Below are 23606 nucleotides of genomic sequence, written 5' to 3' on the forward strand. Positions count from 1 at the left end.
ATTTGGTGTAATGAGTCCACGCCGTTGGGTACGATGCCAAGCAATCAGCCAAATTACTGAGCCTGACCACCCGATTTATTTAATCGCCTCTCACAGGTTAGGTTGCCGAGGACCCATTCTATCCAGGAGAGCGGTGTCAGAGCGGTGTTAAGGGGGAATGATATTTTGTAGATCGCTTATTGGGATAGGTGGACTTTCTGAATAGGCAGTGAGGAGATCGAGACCTGCATATAGTCAGTATAATAAACACTGAATGAAAACATATATACCCAATCAGTAAATCAGTACTACAAATACAATCTACCATAGATACTACCTGTACATTCTAACCTGAACACACCCACTACAGTCAACCCTGAAAACAGGCAGATCATTCTACCCTGAATACACCCACCACAGTCAACCTTGAAAACAGGCAGATCATTCTACCCTGAAACACACCCACTACAGTCAACCTTGAAAACAGGCAGATCATTCTACCCTGAATACACCCACTACAGTCAACCTTGAACACAGGCAGATCATTCTACCCTGAATACACCCACCACAGTCAACCCTGAAAACAGGCAGATCATTCTACCCTGAACACACCCACTACAGTCAACCCTGAAAACAGGCAGATCATTCTACCCTGAATACACCCACCACAGTCAACCTTGAACACAGGCAGATCATTCTACCCTGAATACACCCACTACAGTCAACCTTGAAAACAGGCAGATCATTCTACCCTGAAACACACCCACTACAGTCAACCTTGAAAACAGGCAGTACATTCTACCCTGAATACACCCACTACACTCAACCCTGAAAACAGGCAGATCATTCTACCCTGAACACACCCACTACAGTCAACCCTGAAAACAGGCAGATCATTCTACCCTGAATACACCCACAACGGTCAACCCTGAAAACAGGCAGATCATTCTACCCTGAATACACCCACTACAGTCAACCTTGAAAACAGGCAGATCATTCTACCCTGAAACACACCCACTACAGTCAACCCTGAAAACAGGCAGATCATTCTACCCTGAATACACCCACTACAGTCAACCTTGAAAACAGGCAGATCATTCTACCCTGAATACACCCACCACAGTCAACCCTGAAAACAGGCAGATCATTCTACCCTGAATACACCCACTACAGTCAACCTTGAAAACAGGCAGATCATTCTACCCTGAACACACCCACTACAGTCAACCTTGAAAACAGGCAGATCATTCTACCCTGAATACACCCACTACAGTCAACCTTGAAAACAGGCAGATCATTCTACCCTGAATACACCCACTACAGTCAACCTTGAAAACAGGCAGATCATTCTACCCTGAATACACCCACAACAGTCAACCCTGAAAACAGGCAGATCATTCTACCCTGAATACACCCACTACAGTCAACCTTGAAAACAGGCAGATCATTCTACCCTGAATACACCCACCACAGTCAACCTTGAAAACAGGCAGATCATTCTACCCTGAATACACCCACTACAGTCAACCTTGAAAACAGGCAGATCATTCTACCCTGAATACACCCACTACAGTCAACCTTGAAAACAGGCAGATCATTCTACCCTGAACACACCCACAACAGTCAACCCTGAAAACAGGCAGATCATTCTACCCTGAACACACCCACAACAGTCAACCTTGAAAACAGGCAGATCATTCTACCCTGAATACACCCACTACAGTCAACCCTGAAAACAGGCAGATCATTCTACCCTGAACAGACCCACCACAGTCAACCCTGAAAACAGGCAGTTCATTCTACCCTGAATACACCCACTACAGTCAACCCTGAAAACAGGCAGATCATTCTACCCTGAGCACTTCACTGAACACAACCTCATCCAGTAAAATCTACACAGACACAACCGATAGATAGATTCTCCGGTTGACATTGATTCACCTGAAAGTCTAGTCGCCAGTGTGATATACGTTGAATTTTATCATTATATAAATAGCAATGTGATCTCAAGCGGTGTGACAGGGCAGGTTTTCTACAGAAAACCAGGATTAGAGTTCGCCAGCTTATTATTATCCGCCTCTCTATATGATGTTTATATTTAGCTACATTAGACGACGGGTTTCTATACCATTAGAGGTCTTCAGAGCGAACTTCAGCCTAGATGAATAACCTCCCCACCTGTCTAACCAGTTCAGTCTACCCGTAATACAGTTAGGGTGGTCTATTGCGAATACAGTTTGGGGTACGACGATGGCTCCACGAACCTTTCGGGCCCCTAAACATGCTTTGTGAGCAGGACAAAGAAACTTCTAGGCAGAACGGGCACACCCGTCCCTGTATGTGTGTATCTGTAGTTTAGTGGGACACCCGAAACAGGGAGGAAACTGTTTAAGGAGGCGGCCATTGTGTTTTTGTGATACAGACCCAGCTGACGTAGAGCTTGTTGAAGTTAGCGTTCTGCGTGAGTGACACCAGGAAGACCTTATCTTGTGTGTGTGTCATCTACCTGTGCAGTGCGCAGTATTGTGTATTGTGTATTGTGAATTGTGATTCACCCGATTGTAAGCGGCACATGTAGGAATATACCGTCCCCGGGATGTTGCATGCCTGTCTGTACTAACAAAGTGTGCAGTCGTGGTTGGAGACGTGAGTAGTGACATCATGTCTTGTATAATGACATGATACACCCTTATTTTCTATATTTAACGTCCGTGTACCCGTGTACCCGTATTACTCAGCACTATAATTGTGTCCTTCCTTTGACCTGCATATGTAAACTGATTGTTTGTTCAGTGTACCCGTATTTAGCAACTGAAACGTGTGTTGGTCCCTACACCCGGAATTGTATACAAGTATTCGGGTAGGCCCGTATACCTGTGTTTGTGTACAGGTAAATGCGTTGGTGCGTGTACCAGCATTGTCAGTCAGTCATGTGTAACCCAGGCAGGTATTCGGTGCGAGGATACAAATCCATCACTGACCCTGTATCTATCTGTACATGTCTGCTCGAATTCGTAATATTGGCAACCCCTGCAACACTGGGTTATCTCCCTTCCCTCTGCACGGGGAAGTTCAAACTGATTGTATTTTAAGAGTGACTAACTTGTATCTCTTCCCCATTGATACAATATCTCCGAAAGTAAACAATCTCCCAGGCGTCTCTCTTCCTTATCGATGTAAAGTCTCAAGAAGTGACCCACCGCCCACCCGTCTCTCTTCCCCAGTGAAACAAGGTCTCAAGAAGTAAACAACCGCCCACTCGTCTCTCTTCCCCAGTGATACATGATCTCAAGAAGTGACCAACCGCCTACCCGTCTCTCTTCCCCAGTGATACAAGGTCTCAAGAAGTGACCCACCGCCCACCCGTTTCTCCTCCCCACCGACACAAGGTCTCAAGAAGTGACCCACCGCCCACCCGTCTCCCTTCCCCAGTGATACAAGGTCTCAAGAAGAAAAAAACCGCCCACTCGTCTCTCTTCCCCATCGATACAAGGTCTCAAGAAGTAAACAACCGCCCACTCGTCTCTCTTCCCCACCGATACAAGGTCTCAAGAAGTGAACCACCGCCCACTCGTCTCTCTTCCCCACCGATACAAGGTCTCAAGAAGTAAACAACCACCCACTCGTCTCTCTTCCCCACCGATACAAGGTTTCTAGAAGTGACCCACCGCCCACCCGTCTCTCTTCCCCAGTGATACAAGGTCTCAAGAAGTAAACAACCGCCCACTCGTCTCTCTTCCCCAGTGATACAAGGTCTCAAGAAGTAAACAACCGCCCACTCGTCTCTCTTCCCCACCGATACAAGGTTTCTAGAAGTGACCCACCGCCCACCCGTCTCTCTTCCCCAGTGATACAAGGTCTCAAGAAGTAAACAACCGCCCACTCGTCTCTCTTCCCCAGTGATACAAGGTCTCAAGAAGTAAACAACCGCCCACTCGTCTCTCTTCCCACCGATACAAGGTCTCAAGGGGTAAACAACCGCACACTCGTCTCTCTTCCCCAGTGATACAAGGTCTCAAGAAGTGACCCACCGCCCACCCGTCTCTCTTCCCCACCGATACAAGGTCTCAAGGGGTAAACAACCGCCCACTCATCTCTCTTCCCAAACGATACAAGGTCTCAAGAAGTGACCAACCGCCCACCCGTCTCTCTTCCCCAGTGATACAAGGTCTCAAGAAGTAAACAACCGCCCACTCGTCTCTCTTCCCCACCGATACAAGGTCTTTAGAAGTGACCCACCGCCAACCCGTCTCTCTTCCCCACCGATACAAGGTCTCAAGAAGTGACCCACCGCCCACCCGTCTCTCTTCCCCAGTGATACAAGGTCTCAAGAAGTGACCCACCGCCCACTCGTCTCTCTTCCCCACCGATACAAGGTCTTTAGAAGTGACCCACCGCCAACCCGTCTCTCTTCCCCACCGATACAAGGTCTCAAGAAGTGACCCACCGCCCACCCGTCTCTCTTCCCCAGTGATACAAGGTCTCAAGAAGTGACCCACCGCCCACTCGTTTCTCTTCCCGACCGAAACAAGGTCTTAAGAAGTGACCCACCGCCCACCCGTCTCTCTTCCCCAGTGACACAAGGTCTCAAGAAGTGACCCACCGCCCACCCGTCTCTCTTCCCCACCGATACAAGGTCTCAAGAGCTAAACCACCGCCCACTCGTTTCTCTTCCCGACCGAAACAAGGTCTTAAGAAGTGACCCACCGCCCACCCGTTTCTCCTCCCCACCGACACAAGGTCTCAAGAAGTGACCCACCGCCCACCCGTTTCTCCTCCCCACCGACACAAGGTCTCAAGAAGTGAACCACCGCCCACCCGTCTCTCTTCCCCAGTGATACAAGGTCTCAAGAAGTATACCACCGCCCACCCGTCTCTCTTCCCCAGTGATACAAGGTCTCAAGAAGTATACCACCGCCCACCCGTCTCTCTTCCCCAGTGATACAAGGTCTCAAGAAGTATACCACCGCCCACCCGTCTCTCTTCCCCAGTGATACAAGGTCTCAAGAAGTGAACCACCGCCCACCCGTCTCTCTTCCCCAGTGATACAAGGTATCAAGAAGTATACCACCGCCAACCCGTCTCTCTTCCCAAGTGATACAAGGTCTCAGGAAGTCACCCAACGCCCACCCGTCTCCCTTCCCCACCGATACAAGGTCTCAAGAAGTGACCCACCGCCCACCCGTCTCTCTTCCCCAGTGATACAAGGTCTCAAGAAGTAAACAACCGCCCACTCGTCTCTCTTCCCCAGTGATACAAGGTCTGAAGAAGTGACCCACCGCCAACCCGTATCTCTTCCCCAGTGATACAAGGTCTCAAGAAGTGACCCACCGCCCACCCGTCTCTCTTCCCCAGTGATACAAGGTCTCAAGAAGTGACCCACCGCCCACCCGTCTCTCTTCCCCAGTGATACAAGGTCTCAAGAAGTGACCCACCGCCCACCCGTCTCTCTTCCCCAGTGATACAAGGTATCAAGAAGTATACCACCGCCCACCCGTCTCTCTTCCCCAGTGATACAAGGTCTCAAGAAGTGACCCACCACCTACCCGTCTCTCTTCCCCAGTGATACAAGGTATCAAGAAGTATACCACCGCCCACCCGTCTCTCTTCCCCAGTGATACAAGGTCTCAAGAGCTAAACCACCGCCCACTCGTTTCTCTTCCCCAGTGATACAAGGTCTCAAGAAGTGAACCATCGCCCACCCGTCTCTCTTCCCCAGTGATACAAGGTATCAAGAGGTATACCACCGCCAACCCGTCTCTCTTCCCAAGTGATACAAGGTCTCAAGAAGTCACCCAACGCCCACCCGTCTCTCTTCCCAACCGATACAAGGTATCAAGAAGTATACCACCGCCAACCCGTCTCTCTTCCACAGTGATACAAGGTCTCGAGAAGTGACAAACCACCCACCCGTCTCTCTTCCCCAGTGAAACAAAGTCTCAAGAAGTAAACAACCGCCCACTCGTCTCTCTTCCCCACCGATACAAGGTCTCAAGAAGTGACCCACCGCCCACCCGTCTCTCTTCCCCAGTGATACAAGGTCTCAAGAAGTGACCCACCGCCCACCCGTCTCTCTTCCCCAGTGATACAAGGTCTCAAGAAGTGACCCACCGCCCACCCGTTTCTCCTCCCCACCGACACAAGGTCTCAAGAAGTGACCCACCGCCCACCCGTCTCTCTTCCCCAGTGATACAAGGTCTCAAGAAGTAAACAACCGCCCACTCGTCTCTCTTCCCAGCCGATACAAGGTCTCAAGAAGTGACCCACCGCCCACCCGTCTCTCTTCCCAACCGATACAAGGTCTCAAGAAGTGAACAACCGCCTACCCGTCTCTCTTCCCCAGTGATACAATGTCTCAAGAAGTGAACCACCGCCCACCCGTCTCTCTTCCCCAGTGATACAAGGTCTCAAGAAGTAAACAACCGCCCACTCGTCTCTCTTCCCCAGTGATACAAGGTCTCTAGAAGTGACCCACCGCCCACCCGTCTCTCTTCCCCACCGATACAAGGTCTCAAGAAGTGAACCACCGCCCACCCGTCTCTCTTCCCCAGTGATACAAGGTCTCAAGAAGTAAACCACCACCCACCCGTCTCTCTTCCCCAGTGATACAAGGTCTCAAGAAGTGACCCACCGCCCACTCGTCTCTCTTCCCCAGTGATACAAGGTCTCAAGAGCTAAACCACCGCCCACTCGTTTCTCTTCCCGACCGAAACAAGGTCTCAAGAAGTGACCCACCGCCCACCCGTTTCTCCTCCCCACCGACACAAGGTCTCAAGAAGTGACCCACCGCCCACTCGTCTCTCTTCCCCAGTGATACAAGGTGTCAAGAAGTAAACCACTGCCCATCCGTCTCTCTTCCCCACCGATACAAGGTCTCTAGAAGTGACCCACCGCCTACCCGTCTCTCTTCCCCAGTGATACAAGGTCTCAAGAAGTGAACCACCGCCCACCCGTCTCTCTTCCCAACCGATACAAGGTCTCAAGAAGTGAACCACCGCCTACCCGTCTCTCTTCCCCAGTGATACAAGGTCTCAAGAAGTGACCCACCGCCCACCCGTCTCTCTTCCCCAGGGATACAAGGTCTCAAGAAGTAAACAACCGCCCACTCGTCTATCTTCCCCAGTGATACAAGGTCTCAAGGGGTAAACAACCGCCCACTAGTCTCTCTTCCCCACCGATACAAGGTCTTTAGAAGTGACCCACCGCCCACCCGTCTCTCTTCCCCAGTGATACAAGGTCTCAAGAAGTAAACAACCGCCCACTCGTCTCTCTTCCCCAGTGATACAAGGTCTCAAGAAGTAAACAACCGCCCACTCATCTCTCTTTCCAAACGATACAAGGTCTCAAGAAGTGACCCACCGCCCACCCGTCTCTCTTCCCCAGTGATACAAGGTCTCAAGAAGTAAACAACCGCCCCCTCGTCTCTCTTCCCCACCGATACAAGGTCTCTAGAAGTGAGCCACCGCCCACTCGTCTCTCTTCCCAACCGATACAAGATCTCAAGAGCTAAACCACCGCCCACTCGTTTCTCTTCCCGACCGAAACAAGGTCTCAAGAAGTGACCCACCGCCAACCCGTCTCTCTTCCCGAGTGATACAAGGTCTCAAGAAGTAAACCACCGCCCACTCGTTTCTCTTCCCGACCGAAACAAGGTCTCAAGAAGTGACCCACCGCCCACCCGTTTCTCCTCCCCACCGACACAAGGTCTCAAGAAGTGACCCACCGCCCACCCGTCTCTCTTCCCCAGTGATACAAGGTGTCTAGAAGTGACCCACCGCCCACTCGTCTCCCTTCCCCACCGATACAAGGTCTCAAGAAGTGACCCACCGCCCACCCGTCTCTCTTCCCCGGTGATACAAGGTCACAAGGAGTGAACCACCGCCCACCCGTCTCTCTTCCCCAGTGATACAAGGTGTCAAGAAGTGAACCACCGCCCACCCGTCTCTCTTCCCCAGTGATACAAGGTGTCAAGAAGTGAACCACCGCCCACCCGTCTCTCTTCCCCAGTGATACAAGGTGTCAAGAAGTGAACCACCGCCCACCCGTCTCTCTTCCCCAGTGATACAAGGTCTCAAGAAGTGAACCACCGCCCACCCGTCTCTCTTCCCCACCGATACAAGGTCTCAAGAAGTAAACTACCGCCCACCCGTCTCTCCTCCCCACCGATACAAGGTCTCAAGAAGTTAACCACCACCCACCCGTCTCTCTTCCCCACCGATACAAGGTGTCAAGAAGTGAACCACCGCCCACCCGTCTCTCTTCCCCAGTGATACAAGGTGTCAAGAAGTGAACCACCGCCCACCCGTCTCTCTTCCCCAGTGATACAAGGTCTCAAGAAGTGAACCACCGCCCACCCGTCTCTCTTCCCCAGTGATACAAGGTCTCAAGAAGTAAACCACCACCCACTCGTCTCTCTTCCCCACCGATACAAGGTCTCAAGAAGTAAACAACCGCCCACTCGTCTCTCTTCCCCACCGATACAAGGTCTCAAGAAGTAAACCACCGCCCACCCGTCTCTCTTCCCCAGTGATACAAGGTCTCAAGAAGTGAACCACCGCCCACCCGTCTCTCTTCCCAACCGATACAAGGTCTCAAGAAGTGACCCACCGCCCACCCGTCTCTCTTCCCCACCGATACAAGGTCTCAAGAAGTATACCACCGCCCACCCGTCTCTCTTCCCCAGTGATACAAGGTCTCAAGAAGTGAACCACCGCCCACCCGTCTCTCTTCCCCACCGATACAAGGTCTCAAGAAGTGACCCACCGCCCACCCGTCTCTCTTCCCCAGTGATACAAGGTGTCTAGAAGTGACCCACCGCCCACCCGTCTCTCTTCCCCAGTGATACAAGGTCTCAAGAAGTGAACCACCGCCCACCCGTCTCTCTTCCCCACCGATACAAGGTCTCAAGAAGTATACCACCGCCCACCCGTCTCTCTTCCCCAGTGATACAAGGTATCAAGAAGTGAACCACCGCCCACCCGTCTCTCTTCCTAACCGATACAAGGTCTCAAGAAGTGACCCACCGCCCACCCGTCTCTCTTCCCCAGTGATACAAGGTCTCAAGAAGTGAACCACCGCCCACCCGTCTCTCTTCCTAACCGATACAAGGTCTCAAGAAGTGAACCACCGCCCACCCGTCTCTCTTCCCCAGTGATACAAGGTCTCAAGAAGTGACCCACCGCCCAACCGTCTCTCTTCCCCAGTGATACAAGGTCTCAAGAAGTGAACCACCGCCCACCCGTCTCTCTTCCCCAGTGATACAAGGTGTCAAGAAGTGAACCGCCGCCCACTCGTCTCTCTTCCCCAGTGATACAAGGTCTCAAGAAGTGAACCACCGCCCACCCGTCTCTCTTCCCCAGTGATACAAGGTCTCAAGAAGTGAACCACCGCCCACTCGTCTCTCTTCCCAACCGATACAAGGTCTCAAGAAGTGAACCACCGCCCACCCGTCTCTCTTCCCAACCGATACAAGGTCTCAAGAAGTGAACCACCGCCCACCCGTCTCTCTTCCCCAGTGATACAAGGTCTCAAGAAGTGAACCACCGCCCACCCGTCTCTCTTCCCCACCGATACAAGGTCTCATGAAGTGAACCACCGCCCACCCGTCTCTCTTTCCCAGTGATACAAGGTCTCAAGAAGTGAAACACCGCCCACCCGTCTCTCTTCCCCAGTGATACAAGGTCTCAAGAAGTAAACCACCACCCACCCGTCTTTCGGCCGCGTCATTCCACAAGATGGTTCTTGTTATTACTCTGTCTGGCGCTTGGCTAAAAGAAGGACTGATGGGCTCTATATACTGTCACTCTATATAGTCACTCTACTGACTCAGTATCCATGTTTAACTGCAGCATTGTATCTAAGTGGGCCACGGCCTCCGTGGTCTAGTGGTAGAGCGTCCGCCCGGAGAGCGGAAGGTCCGGGGTTCGATCCCCGACCGCGTCATACCAAAAGACGTTAAAAGATGGTACTTGTTGTTACCCTGTCTGGCGGTCGGCATTAAGGGGCTAAAACAAGGACCGGTCGGCTCGGAGTCAGTATACTGTGTCTGAGTTGGGTATTCATGTTAAACTGCGGCATGGTATCTCAGTGTGCTAGCACTATAAATCGGCATCAGTCCGGACTAGTACAAGCAGCCACACACACACGTGCATGCACGTCGCTATATAAGTGGAACAATCTTGGATGCGACGTTAAACCCCATTTCCCCTCACCTATCTTAGTGGGCTTGCACTATAAAACGGCCTCAGTACAGACTCGTACAAGCAGCCACACACACACACGTCGCTATATAAGTGCAATAATCTTGGAGGCGACGTTAAAACCCATTTCACCTCGCCTCACCTATCTTATAGTGACTATAAGTAACTATACTGTATAGTGATATGGAAGAACCGGGAACTTCCTTTTCTTTTAAGTGGTATATTTGGTGTATTGTTATTATTGTTATCATCATCATTATTACTATCACGTGTTTCAGGTGAATTACGTCAATGATGGGGTTACTCCGCTACTTGACGTCAGGTCCACGTGTTTTAGGTATGTGTTTTTATACATATTCATATTTTAAGTGAACCCTGAAATGGGACAATGAAATGACTTATCTCAAGATTGATATGGAATACGCTGTTCAGTTGGAGCAGGGTGTCTGGAATATCAGGGTGTCTGGAACATCGAGGTGCACTGTTTGACAGGGTGTCTGGAACATCGAGGTGCACTGTTTAACAGGGTGTCTGTGGAACATCGGGTTGCACTGTTTAACAGGGTGTCTGGAACATCGGGACTCTTTATTCACAAATTGAAGTCATTTCACTGTCCTTGGACATCATTGGAATATCTGCTACCGGTTCATTGACAGCAATTGTAGGTTGACTACGGTTAACTGACATCAATGGTAGATCTGCTTCTGTCCATTGGCTTCAATGGTAGATCTGCTACGGTTCATTGACAGCAATTGTAGGTTGACTACGGTTAATTGACATCAATGGTAGATCTGCTTCTGTCCATTGGCTTCAATGGTAGATCTGCTATGGTTCATTGACAGCAATTGCAGGTTGACTACGGTTAACTGACATCAATGGTAGATCTGCTTCTGTCCACTGGCTTCAATGGTAGATCTGCTTCTGTCCACTGGCTTCAATGGTAGATCTGCTTCTGTCCACTGGCTTCAATGGTAGATCTGCTTCTGTCCATTGGCTTCAATGGTAGATCTGCTACGGTTCATTGACATAAATGGTAAGTCTGCTACGATACATTGGCATCAATGGTAAGTATGCCATGGTTCTCTGACAACAGTCGTATCACCATTATTGTGCATTGTTACTGTCCATGACTTCAGTGGTGTTTCTGCTATAGAAGTCTGCTTCTACATACTTAGGTTTAGCAACAAGCGATGTTTATTGCAGGTAGACGTCCGTTGCTCGCACCGGTGTTTCTGCTGCTGGTGGCGACGTTATTCTACTTCGTCACAATACTGCAGACATCAGGCACCCACGGTTCTCCAGGCGGCAGGAACCTGCCCTCGCACCCACAGGAACTCCTTCACGGTAAACATTATGGCAACACACAGACTGCGTGATGGTGTCTGTATCTAACGTCAATTAAACTAGGCTGTAAAAGAATGCTGATTATTCTTTTTTGCTTATTCCGTTTATTTATATTATCGGCGGCACGGGTGGCCCAGTCGTCTAAGGCGCCGAATTTCGCTGTGCAGTGTTGAATCCCTTGAGCAGGCCAGAAACCTAAGGGTTCAAATCACGGTTCGACCCGATTACGTTTCTTGGTTTGCCAGCACCACACCGTGCTCGTGTGTTTCACCGAATCGGTAAACGTCTTTTCGGGCTATCTAAGCTCACACGCCGTGATATAACTGGAATACCGTTAAGCGGCGTAAACCCAACTCACTCACTTATTTATGACATATCATTGTTGGTATTTGATATTTCGGACTGCGCACCAAACTTGTTTAACATGAATATTCTTTGTGGTTGAAAGACCTACGTCATATAGATCAAGACCGCCGTGTAAGAAAAAGCCCCAAAACAGACAATGAGCGACATAGAAATCATGGCGGAGACGTCAGGGGTGTCATCAGACAGCGCGAGGTCGTGGATGACGACAGCGACAATGTTGTTGACAGACTTGTAGGTTTATACAAGAAGAAGCTAGAAGGTGAGTACTACCGGGATGTGTACTTCTACTATAGACAAAGGTGAGGTGGGGTGAAATGGGGTTTAACGTCGCGTCCAAAATTATTGCACTTATAGAGTGTGTGTGTGTCTGCTTGTACTATTGCCGTTGCCGATTTATAGTACTAGCTCACTGAGATTAACATGAATACCCCACTCAGACACAGTAAACTGACTCCGAGCCGACCAGTCGACAGGGCGCCAGACAGGGTAACAACAAGTACCACCTTTTAACCTTTTAACCCCGAACCCCGAACCGTCTCCGCCCTACCACTAGACCACGGAGGCGGTCATATAGATAAAGATTGACATCAGCAGCACATTGTTGTTGGTTGCGTTTCAGGCAAAGATGGTGTTAGTGTCGTGGATGTCGTTGATGCTGAGGCTGTTTTGTATCTGTTCCAGTTCTGACGTCACGGCGTCGTAACGTCTTCCCTTCCCCGCAGAAGAGCTGCACCCAACAGAGGAGCATATGTAAGTCAAGGGAAGCAACTCCTGAAAATAACATGGATTTTGTGGACCATGAGTGAATGAGTGAGTGAGTTGGGTTTAACGCCGCTTTTAACAGTATTCCAGTTATATCACGGCGTGTAAGCTTAATATGGTAGGAAAGCCCGAAGTGATGCAGGTCTCAGACGTTTATCACTTCGGTGAAACCCACGAGCACGAGTATGGTGCTGACAAACCTAGAAACATAATCGGGGCGAACCGGGATTCGAACCAACAATCACAGGTTTCTGGCGTGCCCAGGGGACGCAACTCTGCACAGCGAATCGCGGCGCCTTAGACGACTGGGCCACCCGTGCCCCCTGTGGACCATGTGTCAGTGGTATCAGGCTCAGCAAAGTGGCAGGGGCGTTGTTCAGATAATAATCGCGTCTTTACGACGCTTCAGTGAACATTCATCAATATCACGGTTTGTACCACTACAAATTGTCAGCCACATTGTTATCATGCAGGGGGGTGGGGGAGGGGCGGTCGGGTAGCCTGGTGGTTAAAGCGTTCGCCCGTCACGCCGAAGACCTAGGTTCGATTCCCGACATGGGTACAATGTGTGAAGGCCATTTCTGGTGTCCCCCGCCGTGATATTGCTGGAATATTGCTAAAAGCGGCGTAAAACCATACTCACTCACTCATGCAGGGATTCAAATCCGAACTTCTGCTTGACAAACAAACGGCTTAACAACTAGGCTAACCCACTGTCTGATGTATCACCTAAGAGATTGTCATACTTTCACTGTACAAATATTCACGAATTAATAAAATATGTTTGTTCATAAATGTTTTCAGTTCGACCATGTGTAGATGACACGTGCTCCGACAGCTTCCTTCACCCACCGGAAGAAAATTTGCGTGATCTGCTCCGTCGCCAACACGTGATTCCGGCCAAATACCTGCGCGTGCTGCGTAACATGACTGACCCATCAGTGGACAAGACCAGTGTCACCTTCCTAACGGGTGTGTCCGCCAACCACTACCTCGAGGGTCAGCCGCTCATCAAGAACCTCGTGGAGGAGGTGTTCCCCAGTCAGCTGGACTACCGGTTCTATGTGTATGACCTTGGCCTCAACGACAAACAGCGACATTCCGTGAGTGATTTCTTCAATCCTGCTAAAGTCATGTTTATTTTGTTCTTTAACGTCGTAGTCCGCCTCCGTGGTCTAGTGGTAGAGCGTCCGCCCGGAGAGCGGAAGGTCCGGGGTTCGATCCCCGGCCGCGTCATACCAAAGGACGTTATAAGATGTACTTGTTGTTACCCTGTCTGGCGCTCGGCATTAAGGGGCTAAAAAACAAGGACCGGTCGGCTCGGAGTCAGTATACTGTGTCTGAGTGGGGTATTCATGTTAAACTGCGGCATGGTATCTCAGTGAGCTAGCACTATAAATCGGCATCAGTCCGGACTAGTACAAGCAACCACACACACACACACACACACACACACACGTGCATGCACGTTGCTATATAAGTGCAATAATCTTGGAGGCGACGTTAAACCCAATTTCACCTCACCTCATCTCTTTAACGTCGCATGTTTTACGCCGCTTTAAGCAATATTCCAGTAATATCACGGCGGGGACACCAGAAATGGGCTTAACACGTTGTACCCATGTCGGGAATCGAACCCAGGTCTTCGGCGTGACGAGCGAACGCTTTAACCACTAGGCTAGCCGACCGCCCTCGAATAATCGAGTCTGAACCAGACAATGACAATGACTAACGTCATGCACATTGGTCTATGCAATTGGATTACGATGATATGCATCAACCATGTCAGCGAGCCTGACTACCAGATCCCGTTTGTCGACTCTCACGATAAGCATGGGTTGCTGAAGACAATTCTAACCCGGATCTTCACAGGTATCTAGTCTTGTCTAGTCTAGTATGTTGAATAGTGAACATTACGTAAACTAGTGAGTGGGTTGGTGAGTGAGTGAGTATGGTTTAACGCCGCTTAAATTAGCGAAACTTCAGCATCATAACAGCGGTGGATACCAAAACTATAGGCTTCACACATTGTACCATTGTGGGGAGTCGAACCCGGGACTGCGGCATGACGAGCGAACGTTTGAACCATTAGACTACCCTGCCGCTCCCACCAACTTGTGTTTCAATGCTATCTAGGAACCTTAATGTACACTAACGCCGTGGTGATTCCCGGGTAGTGTTGGTCACTAGTTGGTTGCCTGTTAGGGTCGATTTAAATGGATCTGTGGTTTTGGTCGGTGACTTTACTGATTGCGTGTGGTCGAACCCCGACTGCGTGGATCGTTGCACATGCTCTCGATCACTGGTTTGTCTGGTCCAGGTTCCATGTGTACATGACGCCGTGATACAGCTTGACTCTTGCCGACTGCAACTTTCACTCACTCACTTCACACACTGTAGTTTACTGATAGTGAGTGAGTCTGGTTTTACGCCACCTTTAGCAATATTACAGCAATATCACGGCAGGGGGACACCACAAATGGGCTTCACACATTGAACCCATCTCGGGAATCGAACCCGGGTCTTCGTCGTGACGAGCGAACGCTTTAACCACTAGGCTGTCCGACCGTTCTGATATACTGATAGCTCTTTGACTGGAAGATATTCTACCCACTTGTAGGGCCTGTATTCAAGTAGCCAGTAGCATTTCTATGGCCTAGAAGGCAGACTTTGTAGCTCCATCTTATTAAAATCTGATCTCAGTGCTCGCTACCTTTACACAAAGATCTGAGGACTTCCCATTAAAGGTCACGTTAGAACCACCTTTCATCCCACCAATCACAGCGTCGCTTACGGGATCGCGAAAGTGTTTTGGACAACTGGTGACGTCCCTGATTTTCAGTAATCCTCTCTTACAGATAGTTGGCCTTTAACAGACAGGGGGTTCTGTTTCGTCGGATAGTCGAGACTGGTCATTCTCTGAGTGCGAAAGGTAGACATCGTCGATCTCTTGCTTCAATGGGATAAACATTTGAAACGGAAGATACTTTCCATGGCCCGTGGGACGCATTGCCATACGATCTTGGCCATCTACAAGACATTCCAGAACTTTCTGTTGTACAGTTTTCAAATTTTAAATTGAGAACTTTGTCCAAATATTTGTCAGAGCTTGTCTTGAATGGAAGCCGTACTTTAAAGCTCGGGATTGCTGATTTCTGTGTCGACGTCTTGTTAGTCATTTCACTGGTCAACCAATGTCGTTCTGACGTGACCTGTAATGTTTGTTTATCTGTTTAACGCCGCTCTCAGCAATATTCAAGCTTTATGACGGCGGTCTGTAAATAATCGAGTCTGGACCAGACAATCCAGAGATTGACATCATGAGCATCGGTCTATGCATTTGGGAGCCTGACCACCCGATCCCGTTAGTCGCCGCATACGACAAGCATAGTCGCCTTTTACGGATCTTCACGTGTATGACCTGTAATGGGGTGTCCTCTTTGAGATTGCTTTTTCGCAGAACTGTAAGCTTTATGAAGACAAGAAGCACAGTCTGAGGACTAGTAGAAGTCTTTACTAACACTGTCAGGTGATGGTTTTCACAGCATCAGTACCACCATAGCTAAGCCAAGAACTGCATGTATATATGCCTTGCAGTAATGGTGAATAAGTGAGTGAGTGAGTGAGTTGGGTTTAACGCCGCTTTTAACAGTATTCCAGTTATATCGCGGCATGTCAGCTTAATGTGGGAGGAAAGCCCGAAGTGATGCAGGTCTCAGACGTTTACCACTTCGGTGAAACCCACGAACACGGGTATGGTGCTAACAAACCTAGAAACATAATCGGGGCGAACCGGGATTCGAAGCCACAATCATAGGTTTCTGGCGTGCCCAAGGGACGCAACTCTGCACAGCGAATCGCGGCGCCTTAGACGTCTGGGCCACCCGTGACCCCAAAGGTGTATAAGAATGGAACTGCAGAAACGTGTGCACCGATCATACGGCGCCAGACGCTAGACATGGCGATTGCAGTCACATGGTATGTAAATATGCAGTTTCTTGTTGCTTTGGAAACATACAGACATCTCATCATACTTCTCCCTTCTTGCCTCAGTTCCAGAACCACTGCCCCCAGTGCCAGTTGAGGAGCTTCCCCTTCTCCCAGCTTCCTCCCGTCTTCTCCAACCTCAAGTCATATGCCTGGAAGTCAGCCATCATACAGGTAGGCGTGGTCGGTATACGTTAGGTGTCACCATCACAATGGAAGGCGTCGTCATCATAAAGATGAGGTTGTGTGTATTCAACACAGAGGTGTGTGTATTCACCGTAGAGGTTGGTTTATTCACCATAGGGGTGTGTGTATTCACCATAGAGGTTGGTGTATTCACCTTAGAGGTGTGTGTATTCACCATACAGGTTGGTGTATTCACCATAGGGGGGTGTGTATTCACCATAGGGGTGTGTGTATTCACCATAGAGGTTGGTGTATTCACCTTAGAGGTGTGTGTATTCACCATATACAGGTTTATGTTTTCACCATAGGGGTGTGTGCATTCACCAGACAGTTTGGTGTATTCACAATAGGGGTGTGTGTATTCACCTTAGAGGTGTGTGTATTCACCAGACAGTTTGGTGTATTCACCATAGGGGTGTGTGTATTCAACATAGAGGTTAGTGTATTCACCATAGGGGTGTGTGCATTCACCAGACAGTTTGGTGTATTCACCATAGGGGTGTGTGTATTCACCTTAGAGGTGTGTGTATTCACCATACAGGTTGGTGTATTCACCATAGGGGGGTGTGTATTCACCAGACAGTTTGGTGTATTCACCATAGGGGTGTGTGTATTCACCTTAGAGGTGTGTGTATTCACCATACAGGTTGGTGTATTCACCATAGTGGGGGGTGTATTCACCATAGAGGTTAGTGTATTCACCATACAGGTTTGTGTATTCACCATAGAGGTGTGTGTATTCACCATATACAGGTTGGTGTATTCACCATAGGGGTGTGTGTATTCACCTTAGAGGTTAGTGTATTCACCTTATACAGTTTGGTGTATTCACCATAGGGCTGTGTGTATTCACCTTAGAGGTGTGTGTATTCACCATATACAGTTTGGTGTATTCACCATAGGGGTGTGTGTATTCACCTTAGAGGTGTGTGTATTCACCATACAGGTTGGTGTATTCACCATAGGGGTGTGTGTATTCACCATTGAGGTTGGTGTATTCACCATACAGGTTTGTGTATTCACCATAGAGGTGGGTGTATTCACCACACAGGTGGGTGTATTCACCATACAGGTGGGTGTATTCACCATACAGGTTGGTGTATTCACCTTAGAGGTGTGTGTATTCACCATATACAGGTTGGTGTTTTCACCATAGGGGTGTGTGTATTCACCAGACAGTTTGGTGTATTCACCATAGGGTGTGTGTATTCACCTTAGAGGTGTGTGTATTCACCAGACAGTTTGGTGTATTCACCATAGGGGTGTGTGTATTCAACATAGAGGTTAGTGTATTCACCATAGGGGTGTGTGCATTCACCAGACAGTTTGGTGTATTCACCATAGGGGTGTGTGTATTCACCTTAGATGTGTGTGTATTCACCATACAGGTTTGTGTATTCACCATAGGGGTGTGTGTATTCACCACAGAGGTGGGTGTATTCACCATACAGGTGGGTGTATTCACCATACAGGTTGGTGTATTCACCTTAGAGGTGTGTGTATTCACCATATACAGGTTGGTGTTTTCACCATAGGGGTGTGTGTATTCACCAGACAGTTTGGTGTATTCACCATAGGGTGTGTGTATTCACCTTAGAGGTGTGTGTATTCACCAGACAGTTTGGTGTATTCACCATAGGGGTGTGTGTATTCAACATAGAGGTTAGTGTATTCACCATAGGGGTGTGTGCATTCACCAGACAGTTTGGTGTATTCACCATAGGGGTGTGTGTATTCACCTTAGAGGTGTGTGTATTCACCATACAGGTTGGTGTATTCACCATAGGGGGGTGTGTATTCACCATAGAGGTTAGTGTATTCACCATAGAGGTTGGTGTATTCACCATAGAGGTGTGTGTATTCACCATATACAGGTTGGTGTTTTCACCATAGGGGTGTGTGTATTCACCTTAGAGGTGTGTGTATTCACCATACAGGTTGGTGTATTCACCATAGGGGTGTGTGTATTCACCATAGAGGTTAGTGTATTCACCATAGAGGTTGGTGTATTCACCATAGAGGTGTGTGTATTCACCATATACAGTTTGGTGTATTCACCATAGGGGTGTGTGTATTCACCTTAGAGGTGTGTGTATTCACCATACAGGTTGGTGTATTCACCATAGGGGTGTGTGTATTCACCATTGAGGTTGGTGTATTCACCATACAGGTTTGTGTATTCACCACAGAGGTGGGTGTATTCACCACACAGGTGGGTGTATTCACCATAGAGGTTGGTGTATTCACCTTAGAGGTTTGTGTATTCACCATACATGTGTGTGTATTCACCATACAGGTGGGTGTATTAACAATACAGCTGGTTGTATTCACCATACAGGTTGGTGTACTCACCATAGAGGTTGGTGTATTCACCATACAGGTTGGTGTATTCACCATACAGGTTGGTGTACTCACCATAGAGGTAGATGTGATCATCCTAAGAAGCTTGTTCCGTCTCAATACCCGTGTGTTTGTCGAAAGAAGTAAATTAAATGTCTGTTGGTGAACAATGCTACGGGAAGATAGCATGAACTGAATACGTGTGGGTATGCTTGGTTGAAAAATCCCTCCACGAGTAAATCTTTCAGGAACGTGAGGTGACATGTTAACATTTACTTACAAGCTCCTGCTTTGTTATTAGCCATTGTGACATTTGTTTGTTGTGGTATGTTTTGAGCCCATTGTCTAGCGAAGATGGAGTCAGAATAATCACCTAATTCTAGATAACTTATAACTTTCTAAAATCCATGAGAAGCAAAAATGCAAAATATGTCTTAATATTCATGTATCCGCCCATGATACACCTCTTTTACCTTTCACCTCCAATGGAATCAGTTTCGTCGGATAATCTGGCGTTGCTATTGTGTATTTCCACCACCAATCAATGCATTCGGGAAGATCCGGGGTAGAATAGGTCTTCAGCAACCCATGCTTGCCGTAAAAGGCGACTATGCTTGCCGTAAAAGGCGACTTACGGGATCGGGTGGCCAGGCTCGCTGACTTGGTTGATGCATGTCATTGATCCCTATTGCGTGGATCGATGCTCATTATGTCAATCACTGGATTGTCTGGTCCAGACACGATTATTTACAGACCGACGTCAAATAGCTGAGATATGGCTGGGAGTGCGGCTTTAAACAACAAACAAACAAATAAACAAAACAAAACAATGTTAATACATGTTTGTGGTCAACATGTCATGACTGCACTACTACAACTACCCCCCTTCCTCCTACAGGCTCATCTCCCAGTGTCGGACTTCGTCATCTGGGTCGACTCTTCTGTCAGGTTCACAACTTCAAATCTCACGTCAGTTCTCGAGGAAGTACGAGAGCGTGGCATGATGGTCTCCACGTCATCCATCTCCACAGCCATTCACACAGATCCCCGGATGTACGACTATTTTGGAGTGACGTCATGCCTCATGTCCCGCTTCCGGGAGTTGGAGGGCGGGTTCTTGTTATGGCACAACAGTTTCTACACCCAGCACGCCATCCTGTCCCCCTGGCTGGCCTGCGCCTTCTCCCCCAAGTGCATGTACCTGTATAAGACACCAGCGCCATCTAGCGTGTATGACTGCAGGATGAAGGTCAGGACTTACGGCACGTGTCATCGATTTGACCAATCAGCAATGAGTACCATTCTTTCAAAACTTTACGGAGACAATGTGGGGTTCTTCATTGTAAGGAAGGGACGAATACACAAGTACAATCTCCATGAAAAATTTCAATATTTAGCTGACTGAAATGTGGAGTAAATGATTTGGGTCCTGGGCCCGCTTGCACAAAGCGATCTTAGCGTAAGATGATCTTAACTCCATACTTTAACATAGGCTTACGATAGTCTCAGCGCTAAGATCGGTTTGTGCAAGGGGGCCCTGGTTACGAGATGTAAACTTTAAGGTTTTCTAGTATTGGTTTACATTCGTCATTTGTCGTATGCGCGGAAACCATTTGCCACGTGAGCTGATATAGAACACTTGCAATGAGCTGCATGTATGGACCTTGTGGAATAATGTGTTGAAAGCACTTGTGATATGCACTACAAGATTGGACAATTTCAGCTAATGTGTTTCAACTGCTGACTGTATAAAGCTTAAGTATGAACAATGTTAACTTGAATATGATATACACCCGCAGTAAAGTTTGAACCACATGCGATGATTTATTGGCCCCATGTGTGAAATATGTAGGCTGACATGTTACAACATATGCGATCGTAGACTGGACCACGTGAGCTGACATGTTACAACATATGCAATCGTAGACTGGACCACGTGAGCTAAAATGTTACAACAGCTGCGATCGTAGACTGGACCACGTGAGCTGACATGTTACAACAGCTGCGATCGTAGTCTGGACCAGAAAATCCAGTGAGTGACATCATGAGCATCGGTCCACGCAATTGGGATACGATCACATGCATGAACCAAGTCAGCGAGTCTGACCGCCCGATCCCGTTAGTCGCCTCTTACGACAAGCATAGTCGCCTTTTACGGCAAGCATGGGTTGCTGAAGACCACTTTGTGAACTGATATTTTAGTCAGTCATTATTCCTGAAATGGGACGTTATGGGATGTAGCACTTAATAGTATTTGAGGGAGTCGGGTTTAACACGTTTTCAACAATATATCAATTATATCACGATGTGTCAGCTTGATGTAGGAGATGTCTGAAATGTTTACTTCTTTGGTGAAACTCGCCACGGGTGTGGTGCTGTTAAGCTTAGAAACATAATCAGGAGAATCGAGATTCCCAATTCCGATCATAGATTTCTGGCACGCCGAAAGGACGCACCTATGCACAACACATTTGCGGTGCCATAGATATTCGCCATGTCTCAGACGACTGGCAAGCACATAATTACTGCGAACCGTTATCGTGTGGGAAACCCCCCTAAAGTCAAGTTTGTTACGTTTTATAGAATACTTTGACAAAATAAAGCAAATCTTGACATAAAATTGTTGTTGTCTTTTGTTTAAGTAGACCCACATGTTGGCGTCTTTGCGTGCTCCATGGTCACACACGCAAACACGCACACACGCACACATGCACACACGCACACATGCACACACGCACACACGCAAACATGCACACACGCACACACGCAAACACGCACACACGCAAACACGCACACATTCACACGCGCGCACATGCACACACGCACACATTCACAAGCGCGCACACACACATTCACACGCGCGCACATGCACACATTCACACGCGCGCACACACACACATTCACACACACTCACATTCACACGCGCGCGCACACACACACACATTCACACATGCACACACTCACACATTCACACACGCACACATTCACACGCGCGCACACACACACATGCACACAACCACACACGCAAACATTCACACATGCACACACGCACACATTCACACGCGCGCACACACACATGCACACATTCACACACGCAAACACTCACACATTCACACACGCACACATGCACACACGCAAACATTCACACACGCACACACGCACACATGCAAACACAGACACACAGTACGCTCTATTCCGGTGAAATGACAACAAACGCATGAGTTCTTTCCTTCAGAAATAATTAATTTCATCACAAAGTCATAATGTAACTTGATAAAAATGTGTATATAAATACTATCACAGATTTTGACATTGAACAGATAAATACTGAATAATTTCACGTACACATTTGAAAGACACGCTCAGAATATATAAATATAATTTTGTACAGACAATATTGAGATTACGAGGAAACAAACATAGTATTGCAAAACATAATAGATCTTTCCACAGAACAGTGAGACAGACGAGCTCATGAAAGACGATAATACTGAAAATAGACATCACAGCACTCACACAAAGGGGATATCAGCCCTTTGGAGATATCAGAACTGTAATAAACATCACTCCTGGTGAGATACCAGTCATACAGCAGATATCAGTCCTGTACGACACATGAGATATCAGTCCTGTACGACACATGAGAAATCAGTCCTGTATGACACATGAGATATCAGTCCTGTATGACATAAGAGATATCAGTCCTGTACGTCACATGAGATATCAGTCCTGTATGACACATGAGATATCAGTCCTGTATGACACATGAGATATCAGTCCTGTATGACACGCGAGATATCAGTCCTGTATGACACGCGAGATATCAGTCCTGTATGACACATGAGATATCAGTCCTGTATGACACGCGAGATATCAGTCCTGTATGACATATGAGATATCAGTCCTGTACGACATATGAGATATCAGTCCTGTACGGCATATGATACACCAGTCCTGTTAGGCACGTGAGAAAGTCCTGTATGACCTAAGAGATATCAGTCCTGTACGACATATGAGATATCAGTCCTGTACGACATATGAGATATCAGTCCTGTATGACACATGAGATATCAGGCATGTACGACATATGAGATATCAGTCCTGTGTGACATATGAGATATCAGTCCTGTGTGACACATGAGATATCAGTCCTGTACGACACATGAGATATCAAGTCTTCTAGGATATGTCAGTCTGTATGAGATATCTTCATATGGTCTGTAGAGGAGAACGACTAGATAGACGGGGCTTTTGGTCACTAGAGGAGAACCACTAGATCGATGGGGCTCTTAGACAGTAGAGGTGAACCACTAGATAGACGGGGCTTTTGGTCACTAGAGGAGAACCACTAGATAGTCGGGGCTTTTGGTCAGTAGAGGAAAACCACTAGATAGACGGAGCTTTTGGTCAGTAGAAGAAAACCACTAGATAGACGGGGCTTTT

At 48.2% G+C, this 23606-nt stretch overlaps 1 protein-coding gene across 8 annotated transcripts; it reads left to right on the top strand.

Moving 5' to 3' along the window:
* Positions 1-2103: 2103 nt before the first annotated feature.
* LOC124115679 lies at positions 2104-21783 on the top strand. Of its 8 annotated transcripts, XM_048383493.1 has the most exons (9): positions 9019-9035; positions 9088-9243; positions 10457-10515; positions 11382-11522; positions 11971-12147; positions 12570-12638; positions 13455-13753; positions 16704-16811; positions 20062-21783. In XM_048383493.1, the coding sequence occupies exons 3-9, from the start codon at positions 10470-10472 to the stop codon at positions 20566-20568; spliced, it is 1347 nt and encodes a 448-aa protein (XP_048239450.1). In that variant the 5' UTR covers positions 9019-9035; positions 9088-9243; positions 10457-10469; the 3' UTR covers positions 20569-21783. The 8 variants fall into 8 exon arrangements, with proteins under 8 accessions (XP_046332710.1, XP_046332708.1, XP_048239448.1 ...); XM_046476754.2 differs by lacking the exons at positions 9019-9035; positions 9088-9243 and adding an exon at positions 2104-2440; XM_046476752.2 differs by lacking the exons at positions 9019-9035; positions 9088-9243 and adding an exon at positions 2105-2625.
* Positions 21784-23606: the final 1823 nt, after the last annotated feature.

This window comes from Haliotis rufescens, unplaced genomic scaffold, assembly GCF_023055435.1.
Source record: "Haliotis rufescens isolate VD_foot unplaced genomic scaffold, xgHalRufe1.0.p SCAF_49, whole genome shotgun sequence".
Lineage (NCBI taxonomy): Eukaryota > Metazoa > Mollusca > Gastropoda > Lepetellida > Haliotidae > Haliotis > Haliotis rufescens.

Coding starts and splice junctions, on each gene's coding strand:
- LOC124115679 (XM_046476754.2), top strand. CDS start 10,470: ATGATGGGGTTACTCCGCTACTTGACGTCAGGTCCACGTGTTTTAG. Junction 13,754..16,703: donor ACGACAAACAGCGACATTCC/GTGAGTGATTTC, acceptor TTCTTGCCTCAG/TTCCAGAACCACTGCCCCCA. Junction 16,812..20,061: donor GGAAGTCAGCCATCATACAG/GTAGGCGTGGTC, acceptor TTCCTCCTACAG/GCTCATCTCCCAGTGTCGGA.